This window comes from Uloborus diversus, chromosome 1 (genome assembly GCF_026930045.1).
Source record: "Uloborus diversus isolate 005 chromosome 1, Udiv.v.3.1, whole genome shotgun sequence".
Taxonomy (NCBI): Eukaryota; Metazoa; Arthropoda; class Arachnida; order Araneae; family Uloboridae; genus Uloborus; species Uloborus diversus.
The window spans coordinates 20,189,877-20,212,048 of record NC_072731.1 but is presented as its reverse complement, the minus strand read 5'-3'; the positions used below and the strand labels follow the sequence as shown (position 1 = coordinate 20,212,048).

At 32.7% G+C, this 22,172-nt stretch overlaps 1 protein-coding gene across 1 annotated transcript in view; it reads right to left on the bottom strand.

Annotated features, from left to right (window-relative positions):
- Nucleotides 1–2,482: 2,482 nt before the first annotated feature.
- The window catches only part of LOC129234473 (serine/threonine-protein kinase PAK 2-like), a 42,185-nt gene continuing 22,495 nt past the window's right edge, over nt 2,483–22,172 (bottom strand). Inside the window, exons 12-14 of the mRNA XM_054868473.1 lie at nt 14,086–14,282; nt 8,202–8,339; nt 2,483–2,697 (exon numbers count right to left, since the gene is read on the bottom strand). Of these exons, the coding sequence (XP_054724448.1) occupies nt 2,596–2,697; nt 8,202–8,339; nt 14,086–14,282 (437 nt within the window). The 3' untranslated portion in view covers nt 2,483–2,595. The remainder of the gene's footprint in view (nt 2,698–8,201; nt 8,340–14,085; nt 14,283–22,172) is intronic.

The window sequence follows — 22,172 nt, the reverse complement described above, 5'->3', positions numbered from 1 at the left end:
TATTATAATATATCGTTGGAAAGGGAAGCATTTTCCGCGTTCTACGCAATTTGTTCCAATGCTCTAACTTAATTGTGGAGGGATTTTTTACGTTTTTAGCTCAAAATTTTTTAGGCTTAGCTAAAATTTAGGCACTACTTTCTTCGTTAAATCCATCTATAAAAAGTGAAGGAATTGTCCCACAGTTTTCTTTTTGACAGCAATGGATAGAGCTGTTTTTTTACTCCAGATCTAACTCGACCTAAGGTCAAAAGTTTAATCCTCTATCTCCATTAGAAAAAAAGTTACAAGCGAATTAAATGAAGTTCAAAAATCTGTTCTCTATTCAAGTTTTTAACCATTTTATTTTGCGTTTCCACGGTAACGCTTTTTGAATCCATTGTTTATTTTCATCTTTCTAATTTTCAATTCTTAAACTTATTTTGTGTTTCCATGGTTATGCCTTTTAAATCCATCTTTCTCATTTTATTTTAATTCCTTGAAAGTATTTTAGTATCTGTTGTCATTGTTTGGCGAGAAAATTTTGCATGATGGTTTTTTTTCTTTGATTTAATCCTGGTTATTGAACATACTTCACTTGATGCAATGTTTTTTTTTCAAGGTAGACCAGGCAAAGCCGGGCAACGCAGCTAGTACAGTATAAAACTTATAGATGCACAGCACAAGGCACTGCAATGTATCGCAAAATAATAACAATGATTCTCTTACTATATGAAATAGGTTTTGAATTGTGTTGTTTTTCCTTCCTATCTGCTTGTTCCTTCCTATAAAGCAGCACCTTAGACCAAAAAAAAGAATCAACCTTAAAGTCTTAAGTTTAAAATCACCAAAATGAGTTTGATGTCAACCTCCCCAGAACCTAATACATTCAGCCTTGCTACTACTTATACAGTCAAACCCTGTTAACACGAACTCGCTAAGCACGAAGCAAATGCCACTCCCCGTTCAGATAAAGATACAAATTAGTGTTAAATCAATCTCTTAACACGAAGAGGATTTAGACGAATTCCCGCATAAGATGAAGTAAATTTTAAGGTCTTGAAGAAAAAATTAAAACCCCATCCTTTTGCCTGAAATTACTTTTGAAAGTTGAAAGGTATGTACTTGAACATAAGTGGCATGGATGGCAGCAAGAAAATTTCTCTCCTTGTTGTAGGAAAATCGTGAAAATCTTGTTGCTTCTAGAAAAAACGAGATTTAACTGTAAACTATGCTTACAGTAAAAAAGCTTGGATGAACAGTGAAATCTTTACCAAGTGACTGATAGACCTACATTTAGAATTTCATCGTGAAAAAAGAGAAATTTGTCTGATTTGTGTGTTTCTTATTTAAATTATAAATATAAATGCTTGTGTGTACATTTTTGTACAAATGTACTTTGGTTCCTATATTTTCTGAGTCGCAAAAACAAAAAGACTCGTCTGCTTACACAAAATCCGGTAAGCGTGGAAATCGGATTTCACGAAATATTTTGGCGTCCCCTTGGAGTTTGTATTAAAGAGGTTTGACTGTATGAAATAGTAGTGCACTAGTAACGGTTGTTTGTGGGTTGCAACACCTCCCCCCCCTCACACACACACACACAAATAAATAAATAATTTTAGAAAATCCAGTTGTGCCCCTGCTTGGAGGTTTTTGGTACTACATTCAGTTGCATGGGAGACAAATGTATGACACTGCAAATATACATTTTACTTTAATTATTATTATTACCATTTTCCCTCTATCGGTTTAATTGGCACAGTAGTTCTCAGCAAATTAGCTCTAGCACTCTTTTCTACAGTGATATTGAAGATGAACAGAACTCTGACTATTTAAGCATGAATAAAATTCTGGAACATATGGATGCCCCTCTTTTAAGAAATAAAGCTTTGCTTATTAGATATAAGATTAACATTTTGTCACATTAAAAATAGGCAATAATTGAATTCAATAGTCCGATAAGATTAAATTCTATAGGGTGCTAAATTTTCCTTTTTAGAACGAGGTCAATTCTACTTTCCTGGATAGACGAATAACAATGAATGCACATGAATTCACATGAAAACCTCAAACAAAAATAAAATAAATGTAAAATAACCTCTCAGCTTCATAATTGATATAAAAGCAGTAAGGATAAATATGGTTTTCTTGTAGTAGGCAATCTAATTGTGTTGTTAGTCATTTGATTCCCAGATGGTATCACTGAAAAGACGTCAAAATAAACTTTTCTCCTTCACTCCCTACCTTTTAATTTCCATGCACAGTTGTTTCATTGTGCAGAAGAAGCATATTTTTCCCTTACTGCAATTCAAGCCTGGAGAAAAAATATTGAAATTTATTTATTTTGTGGCACTATCTAGGGACTAACTAATTAACTGCACAGGTAGACTGCCTACTACATGAATAAAGAAGGTTTTCTTTGCATATGTTCTCCACCTTTAACAATTTACGCAACAATAAACTTGGAAGTATAAACACAACCAACCATCTGTTGAAAAAATGCTCTACATGACCACACGAAGTTTCTGTCTTTAAGTTAAAATTGTGCCAAAATGTGATACTTGATTTTGAGCAGAATAACAATAATCATTTCATGCCTTGTGACTTTGGTAGTTATGAGTAAGGGCCGTCGAAGTGTCCCTTTAAGGCTTCTTTGGCAGCTACTATCAAAGGATGAAGACTGTCAAGTGGTTGAGCAAGCTTCAGGAAAGGATGCTGAGGAGGGAAAAAAATAGATAAATGGAAACTCTTTCATTATGAATATAGTATTATGATTTCTAATGAACAAACATATTTCATACACTCATTCATTATGCATAAAATTAAGGTTGCTTGACATAATATACAAGTTTTCACGAAGTTTCAAGACTGGTCTGAGAATACAAAATTTATTAATCATTTTTTGTACAGAAGAATAAGTCTTCAAAATATGAACCTTGAAAAACGCTGGCAACACAAAGCTGCCAGCGTTTTTTCCACTGTTAATAGGCTCCCTGGAAGTCTGCAGTCCAAGGTTGTTAAGGAACCTTGTCAAAGCTACCTAGACCGCCCAAATGGTGTGAGATTGCTTCCCTTTTAGGTCTCATATAATCCAGGGGAACACAAAAATAGTCGCTGGGAGTAAGCAGGCTTAGATAAAACCAGGGATCAAAGTCGTCCTATATTTCCTATAAATCCTATATTTTTCAAAAAAGGTCAAAAACCGTCCTATATTTCCTATAAATCCTATATTTCAAAAAAAAATCCTATATTTTTGGTACTCCGGCCGAATTTTTTCTTGATTTCTCTGCTTTACGTGCAGATCGGCAAGCGCCCACCGCCATTGGACGCTTGCCGATCACATGTTCGTTAATACGTTGTAAACGTGACTCAGTGCGAGTGGGCGTGGTTTGCGCGGTAAGAGTGCCTACGCTCCTTTTTTCCCCACTGCAAAAGAGGACTTTTTTTTTCCTACGGCGTTTGGGGTCACGGACTGGTCGGAAGCTGAGTATTGGGTTTGCTCTCGCTTTACAGTTGTGAGGTGACGTCAGAGAAACCAGTCGGGGCGATCCTCGGAAGATGAATTGCCCGCGCTATTATTGTTGCTGTTGAAAGATTATTTTTTCCAACGAGATCTGTGGCAACGTTTGCGTCGCCAATGTTTTTGTTCATTCCGCGTGTTGGTTGAAGAGTATTCGTAAGGTAAATGTTCGACAATCGGCGTCAGCTTCGCTCAGCGACAATTCGCTCTGCTTAAGCACGTGTCTCTACTTTAAAATTGTTATTGTTTTTTCGTTATATTCTACTTTTGTTGTTATTAAGTTTTTGTTTTCCTGAAATAATTTATTTACTGAAACATCAATATGCCGAAGCGTCTTACTCGCTTTCGCGAGGATTGGTTGGACATGCGAGATAACAATGGAGCAACAATTAGCGAATGGTGCATCAAAGGAAAAGATGAATATTCTGCCTACTGTTCTCTTTGCAAAATTTCCTTAAAAATCGGAAACAGTGGAAAAGTTCTGATATTGCAGCATTCCAGTACCACAAATCACAAAAAATTATATATTAGCAGAAAGGACACTTCCCAAGCACGTTTTGTATTTTCTGAGGGCAAAGGCATGAGCTTAAATTGTGCAGCGTCTACATCTTCTGCAACACCATGGACACTCAATCCTGAAGATTTAGTGTACAAATCTGAGATTATTTGGATACTCCATGCAGTTCTCAATAATTATTCTTTCGTGTCTCACAATGCAATTAAAAGTGTGTTTACCACCATTTTTCCAGATTCAAAATTGTGCACTGGTATGACTTTATCTTCTACTAAAGTGTCATATTCAATTTCCCATGGACTTGCACCATATTTTTTTAAGCAGATCACCAATGAATTCCTTAAAGAAAATCCTTACTTTACAATCATGTTTGATGAGACTTTGAATGAGCAAAATCTTAAACAACTAGATGTGTACATCAGATTTTGGAGTTCTCGAAATGGCGAAATAGCAGAAAAGTACCTTGGTACTGAACTGTTAGGCCATGCCACCGCTTTAAATATTTTCGCTGCTATTCAGTCTATTCTTCAATCCAGAGAAATTAATATGAAACGTTTAATAATGCTTGGGTCAGATGGACCAAATGTCAACAAATCTGTCTTTCAGTTAGTTGATAAGGAAGTGAAAACTGAAAGAGGACATGGACTAGTGAATGTTGGAACTTGCAATTTACATATAATCCATAATGCTTTTGGAAAAGGACTTGCAATCGAAGATTTTGCAAATTTCATTGACTTTTTGCAAAACATCCATGCTTGGTTTGCAAAGTTTCCATCTAGAAAAGAAGATTTACAAAAACAAATTGAGTGTTTTGATTGTGAATACTCCAAGGTGTTGAGGTTTGTAAGCAACCGTTGGCTCTCTGTGGTTCCAGTATGCGAGCGGATGATGCAGCTGTTGCCAGCTTTGAAAGAATACTTCCTTGAAGATCTTCCAAAACAAAAAAGTTCATTATTGAAACTTGATAGGTATGCAAGCATCAAGAAAATTTTGACAAATCCTTTATTGGAATGCTATTTGCATTTCCTAATTAGTGTTGGGTCATTATTTGACGATATTCTAAAGTTCCTTCAGCAAAAGAATACTCTTATTCACCTTTTGCATGATGAGTTGTGTAAACTTTTATTAAAAGTTATGCGCCGCTTCATCAAAGAAGAAGCACTTAAAGAGAAAACTGGTGAAAAATTGCTGGATGTAGATCCAAAAAAAGATTGTCTACCCTTAAAAGCAATAGATGTGGGAAACAATGCTCGAAAAGCATGGCATGCAGTCGGAAATAAAACAAAAGATGTGTTTCTCCTTGATGCTAAAAGCTTTTATGTCGTTGTTTTTGACCATCTTTCCAAAAATCTGCCAATAAAAAATAAATTGTTGCACTCCTTGCAAGTGTTGCATCCTATCATTAGGAAAGAATCAATTATGCAAACATTGCCAGTTATCAGGAAACTTTGTAACATGTTACCCCTAGTGATATCTGGAGATTGTGTTGACAAAGTTACTGATGAATGGCGCATATACATTAATGACGACGATATTCCTGAGAATGTCGCAGATAACTCCATTGATAAGTATTGGGGCGTCATCTTTAACCTAAAAAATGAAAATGAAAAGCTACGTTACCCAAATTTGACAAAACTCGTAAAAGCTGTCCTCACTTTCTCTCATGGTCAAGCTTCTGTAGAGAGAGGTTTTTCGGTTAACAAGAGAATAGTTACTACTGACAAACCAAACATGAGCTTAGACACAATTGTTGGTCTCAGAGTAATAAAAGACTCAGTAAAACACCCTGTGGAAAACTTTGATGTTAATAAAGAAGTGATTCAATTTTACAAAGCGGCACACTCAAAATATAAGGACCAAAAAGAAAAAGAAAATCTGGAAGAAGTAAGAAGAAACAAAAACGTACAACCTGTATTGAATGATGTAACAAAAAAATCTTCTGGAGATGAACTGAAAGGATTTAAAGAAATCATTAGTTCAGCTCAGTCCATGATAGATGAAGGGAATACTAAATTAAAATTAGGACTCAAACGTAAATGCATGACAGACATTGAGGCAGGGCAAGCATTAATAGATGCTGGTAATAAAAAATTAAAGGCTGCTCAGAAAGAGTCAAGCAGTTCTGTGTAATTTGCTAGTTCAATTTAAATTGAAATAAAGTGTCTTTTTCCGTAATATTATTTCTTATTGTGTGCGTAAGAAATTTAAATTTTTGTGTTGTGATAGTAAAAAAAAATGGGGTATGCAAATTTATGTACATATATTTTTCCATCAATGGCACTAAAATGCAACTTTTTAATGATGAGTTTGCAAACTTTAATCATTATATATATATATTTTTTTAGTGTCCTATAAATCCTATATTTTTTCAAAATGTGTCCTATATTTTTTCTGAAAATGTCCTATATTTTCTCATTTGGTCGCTTTGATCCCTGTAAAACGGAAAGCTTTCTGCAAACACACATCCTAACTGGAAAATTTTCTGAAAATAATAATTTTGCCTAATTCACCCTTAATTTATATTAAAATATGAAAAAGGCAGGGAAAAAAAGATTTTTTTTTTTTCAATAACACATAGTTTACGCTTACTTTTCACTAACTGAAGAAAATTGCCTTGGCCATTATTTTTTGCCCAATACCAATCACATGATCATTATTATTATTTATATTTTATAGTGAAAAAATTAATGTAGATTTGATAAAACATGAGCTACCTGCTTTTTACTTGAACATTTTATGAAGATATTTGATTTTGTAAACAAATCAACAAAAACTACTATTTATTTAAAATTAAGTACTTCTGCAAAAATAAATATCGTATTTTCCTGCATATTATCTGTTAAAAAAAAATTATTAATGAGGTGCGGATTATATGCTGCCGCCAACTGATCTACTTTTTTCTCTCTCTCTCAAGGCCAATGCACTGAAACTCACAGCAGGATTCACCAATAGAGACCATTCTGTAGACTGTAAAGTTGTTTCTTTTACGCAGCTTGAATTTTCCATTTACGCATTCAGGCTGTGTAAAATAAAAAAAACATACATTCATAATAGAAGCAGTCTCCTCTTGCTGCCGTTTACTCCTTTGTTTAAGTAATTAGCGTACTATAATCACAATTTCAAGAAGAAATCATTTTTTTTTTAGATCAATTTTGCATAAGATTTGGAAGAAACAGAAATAAAGTGTGGGATTTTTTTTTTTTTTAATAATGTCAGTAGTTTTTAAAAAAATTTCTGCAGAACCAAAAATTTTTGCGAATGCCGTTCATGCGTTTGTCTATATCATGCAAGACTGGGAGTAAGTCAGGGCTGTAGGGGGCTTGTGGTAGTTTTGCCACTTTGAGCTTAGGCAAAACTGAAGTGGAAGCGATTTGACACGATTTGAGTGATCCAGGTAGCTTCAACAAGGTTCCTTCACAGTCTTGAGTCTGAAGACTTCCAATGAGCCTATGAACAATGGAAAAACTCTGGCAAGGGGGTGTCGATAACCAAGGGTCATATTACAAAGTATTTTAGTTCGCTGTACAGAAATGTTCCGACATATTTTGTAGATTCTCAGACCAGTCTTGAAACTTTGTAAACACACCTTGAAAATATACAAATAGCTGCCTGCGGTGACCAGATGGCTCACCTTCTTATGCTATTGGCTTTTCTATGCCAGTAGCGGCTGTTCGGCTTGTTTTGCAAAACACAAAAAAGATAGTGCATAAGTTATTGAGTCCTGAAAACTCGACAATCAATAACCTGGTTGGATCCCGAGAACTCAGCAATAACCGGGGCAGTTTGAAAATACCCCTCCTCAAGCTAAGATTGAGAATGGGGTCGATGACTGAAAGAGTACTCGCTCATGCACGCAAAATGTGTTGCATATGTATAACAAGATGTTCTTGATGTTTGGACTCAGTTGCATGATAGGGAATTAATTGGCTTGGGCTAATAATCTACATGGAGTAAGCATGGCTGTACCTTGTACTGCAAGAAAAAATTAGTGTGGGGATCCCACACTTCTTATAGGAAATTACAACATGACCTGGCAACAAATGAAACCAGAGGACTTCTGGCAAACTTCATCTTATTTTTGAATGAATGTAAATATCATGCATGTCAAAGCTGAAATGAAAGTGTCAAGTAAAACATATGCAAAACATTTAAAGTTATATCAGTCATTAATGCCTTCATTTTTACCTTCAAGAGGGAAGATGCAGAGTATCTTTTATCTACATCTACTTCCAGGCACTTGTCTAAAAAATCCTGAAAAGTTGAAGACAATTTCTCTTTGTCCTTGATATCAGGTCGTCCATTAGTAGCAATTAAGTACAATGCCTAGAAAAGTTAAAGAAAAAAAAACGTACTTTGATATTGCAAATACACTAAAGAAAATAAAAGAATCTAATTTTACAGTATTATCTATAATTCTCTTACTTTTTAACAAATAATTATTTTTAAAAATTTCCATGATCATGAACATTGATCAGCACTAATAAGAGATCTTATCAACACTTGTTTTTTATATGTACACTTTTTTTTTTCGAGTGAACTAACCTAAAAGTGAAGGGGGGAGGAAATTAATGAAGAGTAAGATCCTTATCAGCATGGTTGATAGAAAAAACATTTTTTTTTTTTTTTATAAATGCAAATGTTACGCCGTGATACGCAAAAACATACTGCAAAAACTTGAATAATTTGAAAAACCACACCTTATGCACACATGTAATTTTAAAAACTTGTATATTTGCTCTATATTTTCCCCCCAAAAGATGTTATTGACGACGAGTGAGAAGTGGTGTAAGTGACAAAACGCTGCGTTTCATATCTTTTTGGTTGTACTAATTTCAAACTCTTTGTGTTGGAATTATTTTTCAATGGAGATTATTTCCCTAAATATATGTCGGGGAACCTGGGGCCCATATAAAAAATTAAATTTTGTATTTTTTGACTCCTTTTTATTTTTACTTCAAACTTTCAGTATCTTAACTCTGGGTCTGATTTTGAACATATTTGCAATTGAAAGCATGCATCAAGGACTAACAGTTGCGAAAATAGAGGTCTTGCAGGTTAAAACAGAACACCCTGTATAGTAACTTTTACCTAAATCATCAAACTACACTTTAAGAACTGTTTTAATGATGGTCACCTAATTTTTTTTTTTTTTTTTGGTTAAGTTTTTACACCAAACTAAATAACTTTCCCTTGTTTTAATGATTATGTGCTCCATTTTTTAAAGCTTTGTTAATATTTAAAATTTAAACCTCAGTATACCTTTGATTTAATGATACTCGATTTAAGAATTTCCTCAATTATTTAAGGATACATTTCACTGGTCCGGAATTAATAGCATTGAATGTCTATGCTCCTCAATTTAACGACAACTTTTTCCTGTTCCTTGACAATCGTTAAATCGAGCTTATACTGTAATTAACGAGCTGATGTGTGCATCACATGGCTTTCTTTCACTCCAATTTAATGTCATTTTCCCATTACTGGCAATTTTAATATGATTCAATAGTTTACTCTCTAAATATCGCCAACAGTGGCCAAATTAAAATCAGATTTAAAAAAAGAAATCGCCAAATCGGCGACAAAACTTGGCGTCCAAAAGACTGGCGATATATATTGCCAAGTGTCTGCTAAATTATAACACCACTTGAGTTTACATCAAAATTAACAATGATTTCCCCACAAAAAGGGGCAAAAGATCCCTTTAGAAACATTTGAATGCAATCAAAAGGGGAGATGCACAACAAGACACCACTAGGAGTCTACATACCAAATTTCAACTTTCTAGGACATACCATTCTTGAGTTATGCGACATACATACGCACATACAGATGTCACAAGAAAACTTCTTGTAATTAACTCGGGAATCGTCAAAATGGATATTTTACGTGTCGATACGTTCTTAGGCACTTATCCATGTGTGGTCGAGTCGAAAAAAAACCTCAACATTCATTCGGGGGTGAATAAAATGGAAATCAAGGTAGATTTTTGTGTGAAATTTTTTTCGCGAATACAATACTTGTTTTTTTTTTTTCTTTTTTTTTTTGTAAAAGAAAGTAAAAAATATACAATTGGCATGTATTTCTTCTATGTTAATAAATATACAAAATCTTTGATTCAGTTCATACTGTATTGATTAGGAGATTTATGTATTGCATCAAGTTCCATTCTTTTCAATATGTTCAATGACAGGTGCAATTTTCATTCTTCTAAAAATATTTGCTAGCAGTGGCGCTGACTCCATGGGGCCTGAGGGGGCCCGAGCCCCCTCAAAAATATTTTTGAGGGGGCAGAGCCCCCCCAATAAATCGAGAGAAGTATTAAGTTATATTATGTTTTCTAAACTCATAAATTTCTTTTATTTTCCTTTTTTTGAAGATAGTTTACCTTGTAAAATACATTCAATACTGAGCTAAAGCAAATAACTATTACGGTAGTAAGCAGGTTAACTGAAAACAAGTAGTGTGAATAATGATGGTGTTATAGTGCTGCAAGCACACTTAGAATTTGTCTCAGTGTGCGAACTTACGGGTCAAATCTGTTGCCGGTGGGCAGCGCTGCGGCGAGCTCATCTAAGTGTTGCTGATCCGGAAAAAATGTATGAGGGTTTGATTTGTATATTAAATTGGAGGCGTGATAGTTTTGAATACTTTTGAGAATCGTGTTTAAAAGAAAAACCTTCACAATAAAATGATGATCCTTTGCTTCCTCAGAATCGAAGTACACCAAAGAAATATGAAAACAACGAAGTCAGCTCACCGCACGCTTTCAAAATCCCAAAGGAGTATTACAAGGCACTTTATATTGAGATTTGTGAAATGGTGCAATCTTGCATTATTGGGCGGTTTACATCAACTGGACTCACACTGATCATTGCAGTTGAACAAGAGTGCGTGATGAAACAAATTTTGAAAAATCACCTTTCAAAAATAAGCTAGACATTGAGAGACTGCGTTTACACTTGAACTTTGTTAGCCGGTATAACTAATGAAAAAACAACTGGTCTTAAAAAAACATGCGTAAATTAAATTACCTTTTTACGAAAATACTGTGCGTGTTTGTATTTATTTTTTCCCTTTTTCAAAGCCAAAAAATATGTGTCAGGCTTGTCGAGTTTTCGGGGTTCTAATGTGATTATATGACTTTAAAATGCTTAAAAAGACTTTAAAACTCACTATTTTTCATCTCAAATTTAGAACATTTCCCCTGGTTTACCCCCCCCCCCCCCATTTTTTAAAAAGTCGGCGTCTCTGGGAAGGGCGTAAAGGGAATGGAGTGCCCTTCCATTCAAGTAAATTGTAGAACAAAAAAATCTAACTAAGACAAGTGATATGATTTAAAAGTTGAACCAGGAAAATTGTAAACCAATTTTTAGATTCTTTTGCTTCGAAAACACCGTGTCACATACTGTTCGTTTGTTAAAATTATACACACCAGAAAATATGGCATTTTCAAGGCACAAAAATCTGACTTTTATTTGTGGTGGAGGATCCTCCGAGGGATTATATAACTCCCTAAACTCCCGATGACATCCGGCCCCCCCAATAATTTTTGCAAGTCGGCGCCCCTGTTTGCTAGAAACAAACAGAAAACCTGTTGTGTCTTATGCTTTCACTTTAAAATATTTTTTTGGAGATAATTAGTACAATGCTAGCTCAAAAAGTAGTTAATAACTCATTACAATTTTATTAAACATGTATGAAATATTTTGACTGAGGTAACGATTTGAGTATATCTTGTATGTTTCAGGGTTCATACACTTTTGGTTAAAAAAAATTCCCTGACTTTTCCAGGTTTTCCAGGTTGTTTTTTAGAAAATTCCAGGTTACTCGCTTCATCCAAAATTTAAGTTTAAATAGTAATATTTTCAAAATAATGAAAAATTGTTTAAAGTAGCAATGCAGAAGAACTGAAACTTCTCCCCTTAGATTTAAAAAAAAAAAAAAAAACCCTTGGATTTTTTTTTCTCTGTCAAAATTTTAAGTTTTTTTTAAACATTTTGTTCAAAATTGTTTTAATTTGTTCACTATTTGTTGAAAACAGAGTACTTTCAACTTATTTTAGCGTTTCTTTGATGTCACGCGTAATATCATAGCGTTTTGCTGTAGTCCTGCAGCAAACTTTTAGCATCCGCTTTTGGTTTACATAACTTTTTATTTTCTTATAAGTAAATTACACAAAACATATTGAGCAAAATGCAAAACTAAATTTCAGTATGAACATGATTAACTTGTTGCATCAATCGGCATACCATTTAATGCATAGTAACAAAAATCAACATCCGCCGATCATAGGCCAATGCCAATAATCTTTTTTTTTTTTTCACATATTAAAGGACTCTTACATTTAAATTTCAAATTTTCTTTTCCAGAAAGTAATAGTTAATTTCCAAAAATTCATAATTTTTTGCACATTTAGTGTTATTTTCAATATTACACATTGATATAAACATCCAATTCTGTTTCGGGAAGTTTAAGTCTACTTCCATTGTGCAAACGATCAAATATGGCGAAAAAGTGAAAAATTTAAAATAATAAGTAGATTTTTGGATTTGTAGTATAAAAGTAGTAATAAATAATTAATAATCCTTAAAAAACTACAATAAAAGCAAAATAGTCAGTATTTAGCACATAAGAGTGTAAATCAAATAAAACAAAAAAATGTTATTTAGATTAAATTTTGCATTTTTCCAGAAAATAATTACAAATTATCCGGAAAAAAAGGCACAATTTGTGTTGTTTTCAATAGTTTGCATTGCAATTAACATCTAATGCCGTTTTCGGGAACTTAGGCACTTAAAAAGTCTTGTGTACTTCCATCTTGGGAATGACCAAATATGGCGGCCGTGCCCAAAAATAAGAAATAACTTTTTTAATTTGTCGCATGAAGACAATTAAAAAATAATAAATCTTCATGAAACTACAATTTATTGAAAAGTTTTTATCCCATTTGCGTCCGAGGCAGTGAGGATAAGATTAAGTTTTAAGAACAAAATTTTTTATTTCTCAAGAAAATTATTTTAAATAATAATAGAAAAACAATTTGCAGACCATTTTTTTTATTTTCATCAGTTTTCAATTAAAGAAAACATCCAATTCTGCTTTGTTTTTAGAAACTTAGGCATTTTGGGATCGTATCTACTTCCATCTTGTGAATGACCAAAGATGGCGACTACGTTTCACACGTAACTGAAATGATTTTTCGATCAAAAAAAAAGAAAAGATTTTGCCCGATCGACCCTCCCATCTACAGGTTGTGCTTCCGAAGCAGTAAATTGTCTTCTCTCCTGTTGAGTTTGTGTATAATTGCTGTTCACCTGATTTTTTTTTTTTTTTTCCTTGGGAACTACTGAGAGTCAAAAATGGCGGCTGCTGAAGATTTTTTGGGTCGCCACTTTTTTCATTGCTTTAAAATTGTTACAATTTTTTTTAAATGCATCGATAAAAATGAAGATTAGATCTCATAAACAAAATTCCCTGGGAAAAAATTGGGAAAAGAAAAATTTTGGGGACACATTTGGAAAATTTCCTGACATTTTTCACTATGTCATTTTCCCTGATAATTCCAAGTTTTCCCGGAGCGTACGAACCCTGAACCGAACAGAATGTTGTGGCAACCCATCTAAAACTTTAGGCAGTAGAAAGAAATGCGTTCCCCTCACTGACTCCATGCAAGAAAATCTTCGCTCTTTTGGCGCAATTTTCGTTGTGAAAAAAACGTTCATTTTTCGATCGCAGTTTTTAAGTGCCAGCGTCGGTTTAGATAAAAATTTACAATTTTTTTCGTGAAATCACAATAAAAACGAAGACTAGATCTCATGGTACTTAATTCCTTGGGAAAAAAAATGTAAAAAAAATTTTTGGAGGACAAAATTTGAAAACTCCCTGACTTTTCCCTGACATTTTTGACAGTGTCATTTTCCCTGACAATTCCCGGTTTTCCCGGAATTCCCGGAGCGTACGAACCCTGATGTTTGCCAACAGATGAATGTTTTATGTACATACGTATAAAATTGTGTATGTTTAAGTATTAGGGGTCTTAAGTTTTTTAAAAAATAAACCCCTTACTTACTCTTAACGGATTCTCGTTGAGATATGGTGGCTCTCCTTCAATCATTTCAATAGCCATGATGCCCAACGACCAAATGTCCACTTTTGGGCCGTACTGCTTCTTTGTCACCACTTCGGGTGCCATCCAGTATGGCGTTCCGACCATTGTGTTCCTTTTGCTCTGTTCCGGAGATATTTGAGCACAAAACCCAAAATCAGCTGAAATGGATTTTCAAAATTAATTTTGGCCATGACAGTTCAACTAATGTAACTGTCAAAATTGACTTTTTTTCCCTCTTAAAATAAAAGAATGGAGTTAATAAAGGAGCCATTATAATTATTTATTTTTTGTTGAGAAATCACTTTGTTTTTTGCTTTTGATTCTTGTTAATGTAGTAGTCCATGAAGTATACTTTTCTATACTCCTCCCCCCCCCCCCCAATCAACCCTTTCGGGACAAACGACACACGTTTGCATCAGCGGCGACTGCTCGTCCCGTTCGGATCACGCGTAGTTGCATTCAGGCGTATGCTACTCAAGAATCCGAGCAACGCTAGTGTGCGGCTCGATTTCGGAGCGAAATGTTTACTATCAGATGGCGTTACTTATCCATGTTCCATCCAGATGATTGAAACGCATACTCATTTTGAAATGGATATTTCTAGTTTCGATTCCATTTATAATGGGATTTCATGAGAGATATTCTAGAAAGGGGTTTTACTTTTAGATTCATTTGTGTAGCCATGGTGAACACGTCATCTTTACGAGGAGGAATTATCTAAATTTATGACTGATCCATTTATGGATCTTTCGGACACGACATTGAAAAACTATAATTATTTTTATTTTAGTTCTTCATACAGTAGATACTTTCTAAAATCATATGCTGAAAAAGAAAGCAAAGAATTTAGACAGAGATGTGTCCTTTGCTCTAAGCAGGGTCAAAGACTTAACACTACCTATGAGTGTAAAATGCGCATTGCTAAGTGCTTTGAAATTTGTCATGCAGCTTTAAAATATGAATTGTTACAATATTCTTCAAGTATTTCACAAACATTAAGCGCAAATATTTTTCCTGTTTTGTGCAAAATATATTGTCTAATTTTAATAGTCTTAGTTACAGTAAAATGCAGTAAAAAACAATATATTTTGTTTTTTTTATTGTTCATTAAATTTTTTTTTGTTATGATTGAAATTATGACACACGTATTTTATCGTATATTAAAAAATGGTTTCGTTTCTACGCGAAGTGTACATTTTATTCATTGTTACGTAATGTGTACTTTCCGAAACTGTGAATTAGGCCTAGGGGGAGAAATTGCCCCGGCCTGTACACACAGTTCGCCTGTAACAGCTGCCGTGCTGAGGGAGCACTGGCTTCGGCGAGCTGCCGTCCCGAACAGGTTAAGAGGTCAAGGAACTTTGTCTCAAGGAATACATCAAAACAGAATTAAAAGCTATGTTAAAATAATAACTTTGAAAAAAAAAGAAGAAAAAAAAGTTTCAGACTGCCAAGCAAACATATGGTTACTTAGTGATTGAAAAAATATTTTAAGACTCATTTTTTAAGTATTTAATATTTCCCTTCATATACTTTAGATTTAAAAAAATAATAAAAATCATACTTTCAGAACATATTTCAGCCTTTCATGCAATCTTTAAAAGAAAAATAATTAATGACATAACCATTCACCAACTGAACAATAATTTCAAACATGCCATTCATTATAAGTAATTAATACTAAATAACTGATGCCAAACAATTTCCTAAGTTTGAAATTTCGATATGTGAGCATTATTTCACTTTTATGAAAAAGACATGTGATAAATAGATTTTTAAAGACACTAAACTGACTATTCAAAATAAAAAAAGTGCATGTTTGTTGAAATCAGTTTTCCGCTACAAATATCCAACTATTCCTCATTGCTTTATGAACCTCAAAGTAGATGTTAAAAAAATGATTTTTTTTAAAGTGAAATAGGCACACTGATAAAACTTAAAATACATATCATAAAACAGTCAAATCTTGGTAGGGTTGGTTGGCGTAAGTGGGACCTGTTTTGAGAATAGTTCGTTTGTGAAACGTTTTGAAACAAAAAATTTTAAACTTATTGTCTTATTTCCTCTTGGATATCATTGATAAACAAATCATTATTTTCTAAAATAATGATTTAACTATTCTTAACGGTTACATTTTTTTAAAAATCAGATTGGTGTCTCACTTACAACATTGTAAGGGGTAAGTGGGGATCCCCTTTTATTTGAATTTAAATGAAGCATATCTGAAAAAGGGGTTAGGGGGTCTTACATGATAAAGTATGTAAATTTTTAGGGTGAATTGTTTTTTGTAAATGCATCCATTTATGTGATATTTATTGTCTTTTTAATCTGTATCATGGAAAATTTTAAAACAAAACAATTTCATTTGTAAAATTTATTGAAAGCTTATAGGTATATATTTTACTACCACATATAAAGGTGTGTTTAACAGACCTAATACAGTTGATTAATATCAATTTTGGTAAATTAGCCAAAACTATAAGTTGAAAAAGAAATTAGAAACACTAAATGACTGCGTCTAAGTAAAGTTAGCTAAGGAAGAACGATTATTGCTTCATCCACAGTAATTATTCCATCATTTGCACCATGCCAATAAAAAATCACTATTTCTACTCATTCTTGCACAACAGTATTTTTTAATTTGTATCATCAACTTCCAACATTATACCTACTTTACGGTTTACTTTAATGTAAGCTTAACAAATACATAATCACCAGCTTTAGCAGTTTTTGTAGCTGAACTATCAATTCCTACTAGGTCATCATAGTTGTCTTGTATTTCACTATAATACAAATATTTAATCAGAGTTGCTTTTGTTTTGAAATTCCCATTATTATAGGGGAACCCACTTACCCCATAGTGAGGTGACCTACTTACCCCTTATAGAACAAATTTAAGGGGTAAGTGGGACTCTTCTTAAACACTTATTAATAATATTTTATACAAAAATTCTTGTTGCTGTATGAACTTTAAGTTAAACTATAGGTGAAAAAATAATTGTCATAAAAAAATAGTAAAAACTAACCTGGAAACATTTTTTTGAAAAATAGTGTTTGAACTCACAAAAAAAAAAAAAATCTTTTGATTAAATCATAGTGATGAAATTCAACATGTTCAGTGCAAAAAAAATTGAAAACTTTATCCATATTTCAGTCTTAGGAGGGTGACTCACTTACCCCAACCAACCCTATCTAAAACAATTTATGACTTAGAAAAAAAAATTCCATAAAAACTTCTATGTACTTTCCAAAGTAACTTCGAAATTCATTTTTCAAAACCTTGATATGTTGAAACTTCAGGAAGTTTCAATTGCAGTTTTTCCTTGGCAATTTCTGTAGTAAAATCCTTATTATTATTATTTTTTTTAATTTTAAGAATATGAGATTGAGATAAAATATTTGCAGAGTGTGGGTATGAGCGAGGCCTTCGCGATCCTTCTTTGAGTGGGCCTGGAACAGGGTAGAAGAGAAAACCACTAAGCGATGGTTGCTTTTCGCCGAATTTCAGGTTTTCGTTCTGTGTCGTATCGTTTGCCCAAACGTTTGCGATTTTTTGTATTTATGTTTGTGTTTAATTAACTCTTATTTATAATTTAATCATGTTTGATGTATATTTATTTATTTATTAAGAGTTAAAACTTTTTTTTTGCGATAAAAATTGCTGTCAAGAAGTTAAACTAAAAGCACTTTCTTATAAAAAAAATATTTTTCAATGATTCCTAAGAAGAAAATTACCATGAAGGGAATAAACAAAAATAGTTATAGTTTAATTTTAAACTGCCAGAGCCACACCAGCCATCTAATTTTTTTCAAAACCAGATTTTACGAAGAAGCACCAAGAGGAGGTGTGGTTGGGCTTTGTGTGGGAAATAATGTTTTTTTTTAACACGCTTTTATTAGCTTCACCTGTATGTATGTATCTTGTAACGGAATCTTGCAGCTCAAATTTCGCCCACTTCCTGCAATCAAATTCTTTTGAAATTTGGCACGCGACCTCAGACTTGATGACAATGTAATGTTCTATAATCAAATTAAATAATTAACTCTTTTAATTGTTAGTTTCCTCCAATTTTAATCAATATTTTGGCATAAATCCAACAATGTGAAAAAGGAAAAATTTTTAAAAATACATTAAAAAATGCTCGCAAAAATTTAAAAATATCTACAAAAACCTTTAACTTTTCTGCATCAGACAAAATTTGTTCCAATGTTCAAAGGTAAATAGAACATGAAATATAATTATTTTTAACTAATTTCATGCCAAAATTTAGGTGAGCCTTCAATTGGAAATTCATTGCTGATCAGACCACTGTTGAACAAAACTTTTATTCAAATGCATTTCAAATTTTCAAAGTAATGTAGATATGATTTCCGCACACATACATTGATGACTGAGATGGATTAGCTGGATTAGACAATTACTTTACAAGCAATTTATCAGCAAAGTTGAATGTTTTTAGAGCTTGGCTATTACACTTTAAAGTTGCTCACACAGTTGCTCTTTTTGGAGTTCGAGAGACCACATTTCGAATGCCACCCAAGACCTTTAGTCGCTTTTTTGGGGCAAATTTCATGAATATAAAACATTTTGAACAATGTTGAAATGAATATTTTTTCGTAAAAGAAGTTAAACTAAAAAGAAGAAAAAAAATAATAGTTTTAAGAAACTAAAAAAACACGCTTTCGTAGAAAAACAAACTGAAAAGTAAAAAATAATCTTTGGATGATAGTAGTTGACCAATCACTTAATTTTAATGTAATACAAAAAAGCATGGGGGGCTTCTTACCAGTTGTCTCAAATTTCTTCCATTTGTTGTCCATGCGAAAATGTAAATAGACAGAACCCCACGGTTTTTTGTGTTACATTAAAATTAAGTGATTGGTCAACTACTATCATCCAAAGATTATTTTTCACTTTTTAGTTCATTTTGCTACGAAAGCCTGTTTTTTTAGTTTTTTAAACTCTTATTTTATTTTTCCTTTTGTTGTTGTTTTCTTTCTTTTTGTTTTCATTTTTTCCCTTTTCTTTCTATTTTATGGGTTACACCTTTATATCTTCTCTTCTAAACTGAGAATAATAAAAACGTATCTGTTAGCAACAATAGCTTGTTTTAAAGATTATTGCTATGATGCACTAATGTAGTCTAACTTCCTTTTTTTTTTTTTTTTTGCCTTTCCTTAATTTAGCATTACTATTTTTCAGTTTCGAAAAATTGTTTAAAAATACTTTAATGCAAACAGATATAATTACTTTTCTGTGTTCTTCCTTTGTTCTGTTGCATGTTTCACATATTCCTGTAATGTATGAATCAGGAATTTTATCCAATAAGCTTTTTTTTTTCAACATTGTTCTTATATTTTCTGAGTGGAGAAAATTTTCATCGCTTGATAAAATAAAATGAAAAAATTTTAAAACTTGCTACAAATATTTTCACAATATCTGAATCTGGATAAGTCAGTTCACTTCTTTCTATATCAAGCAAATATGCTTTTGTGATAGAATTTGTTTTTTCATTCCTGCTAAAAAGATTAACATTTATGGAATGACATTACAGACATTACAATGTAGTGATTGATCACTGCACAGTAAATGAAATTTTAATTTACGAACAGTGTATATAGAAAGGTAAATATAGAGAGGTATTAAATCTTCTTCAGTCATGTTACAAAAGTCATCACCTTTTATATCAACTTCAATCATATCTATTGGTGTTTCTTTTTCAGAAAACTCACGCAAAAATTCTTTCAAATGAAAAGAGCCACATTCTTTTTAATGCAATTTCAGTAGTCTGTTCGTTCTCTCTCTCTTTTTTCTTTTTTTTTTTTCAGCTTGCAAAACTTGCTCTACATAAGTACTGTAGTAGTTTACACCACATAACTGGCAATATTGATGAAATCTGCCTTGCAAAGGGTCAGTTTGGTGCTTTCTAGTTAAAACAATAACTATCAGAGAATAATGTCAGTTGATGAAATATTATTTTTCTGATAGTTTTGTGGTATATTCAAATGAGCAAAAAGTTTCTGATGTCAGTTTCCCCAGTTTCATTTTCTGTCCTACCTAGAATCGTAATCCTTTTCCATTCACTGGCCCATTCATTAAGTGTTACAAAAAAAAATCAATCTCTCATCTGAAATAAGCTTAAAAGGATTCTATTATCATCCATTCATAGGGAGTTCAAAGCTTTTGTGACGATTTTTCACATTCATAATGCTCCACCATTTGTTAATTATTTGGATGAACTCTATCATTCCTTTATATGCAGAGTCATTTTACCTTTTGAAAGCTTGCTCATTTGTCATGTCAAAAACTTTTTAACAGAAATGTACATTTTTGACGTTCAAAATTGGTTAGGGGTGTAATGATATAACCGTTAAATTTGGAGCACACTTAATCACAGATTTGGACTCTTCTCTGTTTAGTTTTCTCTGATAAACTAAGGGAGAATGATTAATTTCGGTTAATACTCACATGAATATCAATATCAAGGGACTTAAGTTTGTATTCATAAACGAGGAGATAAAATGATTTAAATTAAAATATCACAATTCGAAATGTCAAAATACGTGCGATGAGTAATCAATACAACGCTTAAAGCTGACCCAAAGAGTGAAGAAGCAAATTTCCCCCATCGCTTAACTCAGGGGTCGAATGGCGGCGGTGACACTTGTTCCAGGCCCACTCAAAGAGAAACATCGCGGAGGTCTTGGTATGAGTGGGGATGCCTAGTCTTTTTCATGTCAGTGTTTTCCCCAGAGGATAGATTCTTTGTGCTTTTTTTCGGAATATGTTACCAACTTTGAGGGCAGAGTGTCAATTTTTGTGGGTTTTCAAGCTAAAACGTTCCATTAGGTGATGATAAAATTAGAATTTTTAAGTTTGTAGATGAAAAAAGAAAGTCAAAATTGCTGTTCATTTCAAAATCCCTTTGAGTGCACTTGCCACAATAATTTAAAAAACCATCAGGTTATTATGAAAAACTATGATGAAAGAAATTAGAAAGTCTGCTTAGTCAGAAGCAGATATAACAGTATCAAGTTACCAGTCAAAAGACGAATACTAAATATTGTTACTTTGAAACAGGGACGTAAATGACTTTTAAATCTAGAAAAATGTTGAAGAATAACTTGTTAATATTTTTTTGCAAAGTGGTGGCATAGAACACATATAAATTTATGTAACGTATATGCATGCAATTGTTAGTTACTAGTGTAAATTTTTAAAAACCTTGATAACTCGATATCTCGATTTTCTTTTTCTCTTATAAAGAGATTCAAAATATTGAGATTGTGCCAGGGCCATAGCCAGACTTCTGTTTCGGAGGGGGTTTTACCAAATACATTTTTTGAAACATTTATATGGTCTATCAAATTTGGTTTCATGCGTATTATAGGGGATGTTCTTACAAAACGCCATATTGTTACATAATAAATGAATTTCTCAATAACTACCATAAACACACAATGAGTTTGTAAACAATTTTTCAGTCACTCTAATTTCATTTCACAAATAAAAACGAAATAATAATAATAACAACAATATTATTTTTGTCACCAAAATATAAATAAACAAATAAAATGAATAAATAATGGAAAGCATTTGTTTGGATGAAAAATTTCGGAGGGGGTTTGAACCCTATAAACCACCCCCTTGCATACGACCCTGGATTATACTGTACACTGTTGCCTGTCTTGTTCAGAATATTTTCACATTTATAAAATGGGAAACAAAATGTAAAAATTCAAACATTTTGAATGATTAAAAATGGGAATTTTTCCCAAAAATTTTAATACAACTCAAGTAGTAGGTGAAAGTCTGAAAAAGTTCATTCTTGGTCCTGTTTTGGAATTTACTGACCTTACACATAATCCTAAAGCTTACTTCTTGGATGAAAGGAACTATCGTGATTTTTTTTCTTATTATTAATTTATACAAAGTAATAACTTCAAGCTGTACGAATATATAACTCTTTACAATTTATATCGGTCTTCACCCACCAGTTTTATGATAAAGCATAAAATTTACTAATATGTATGTGGTATGCATTCTT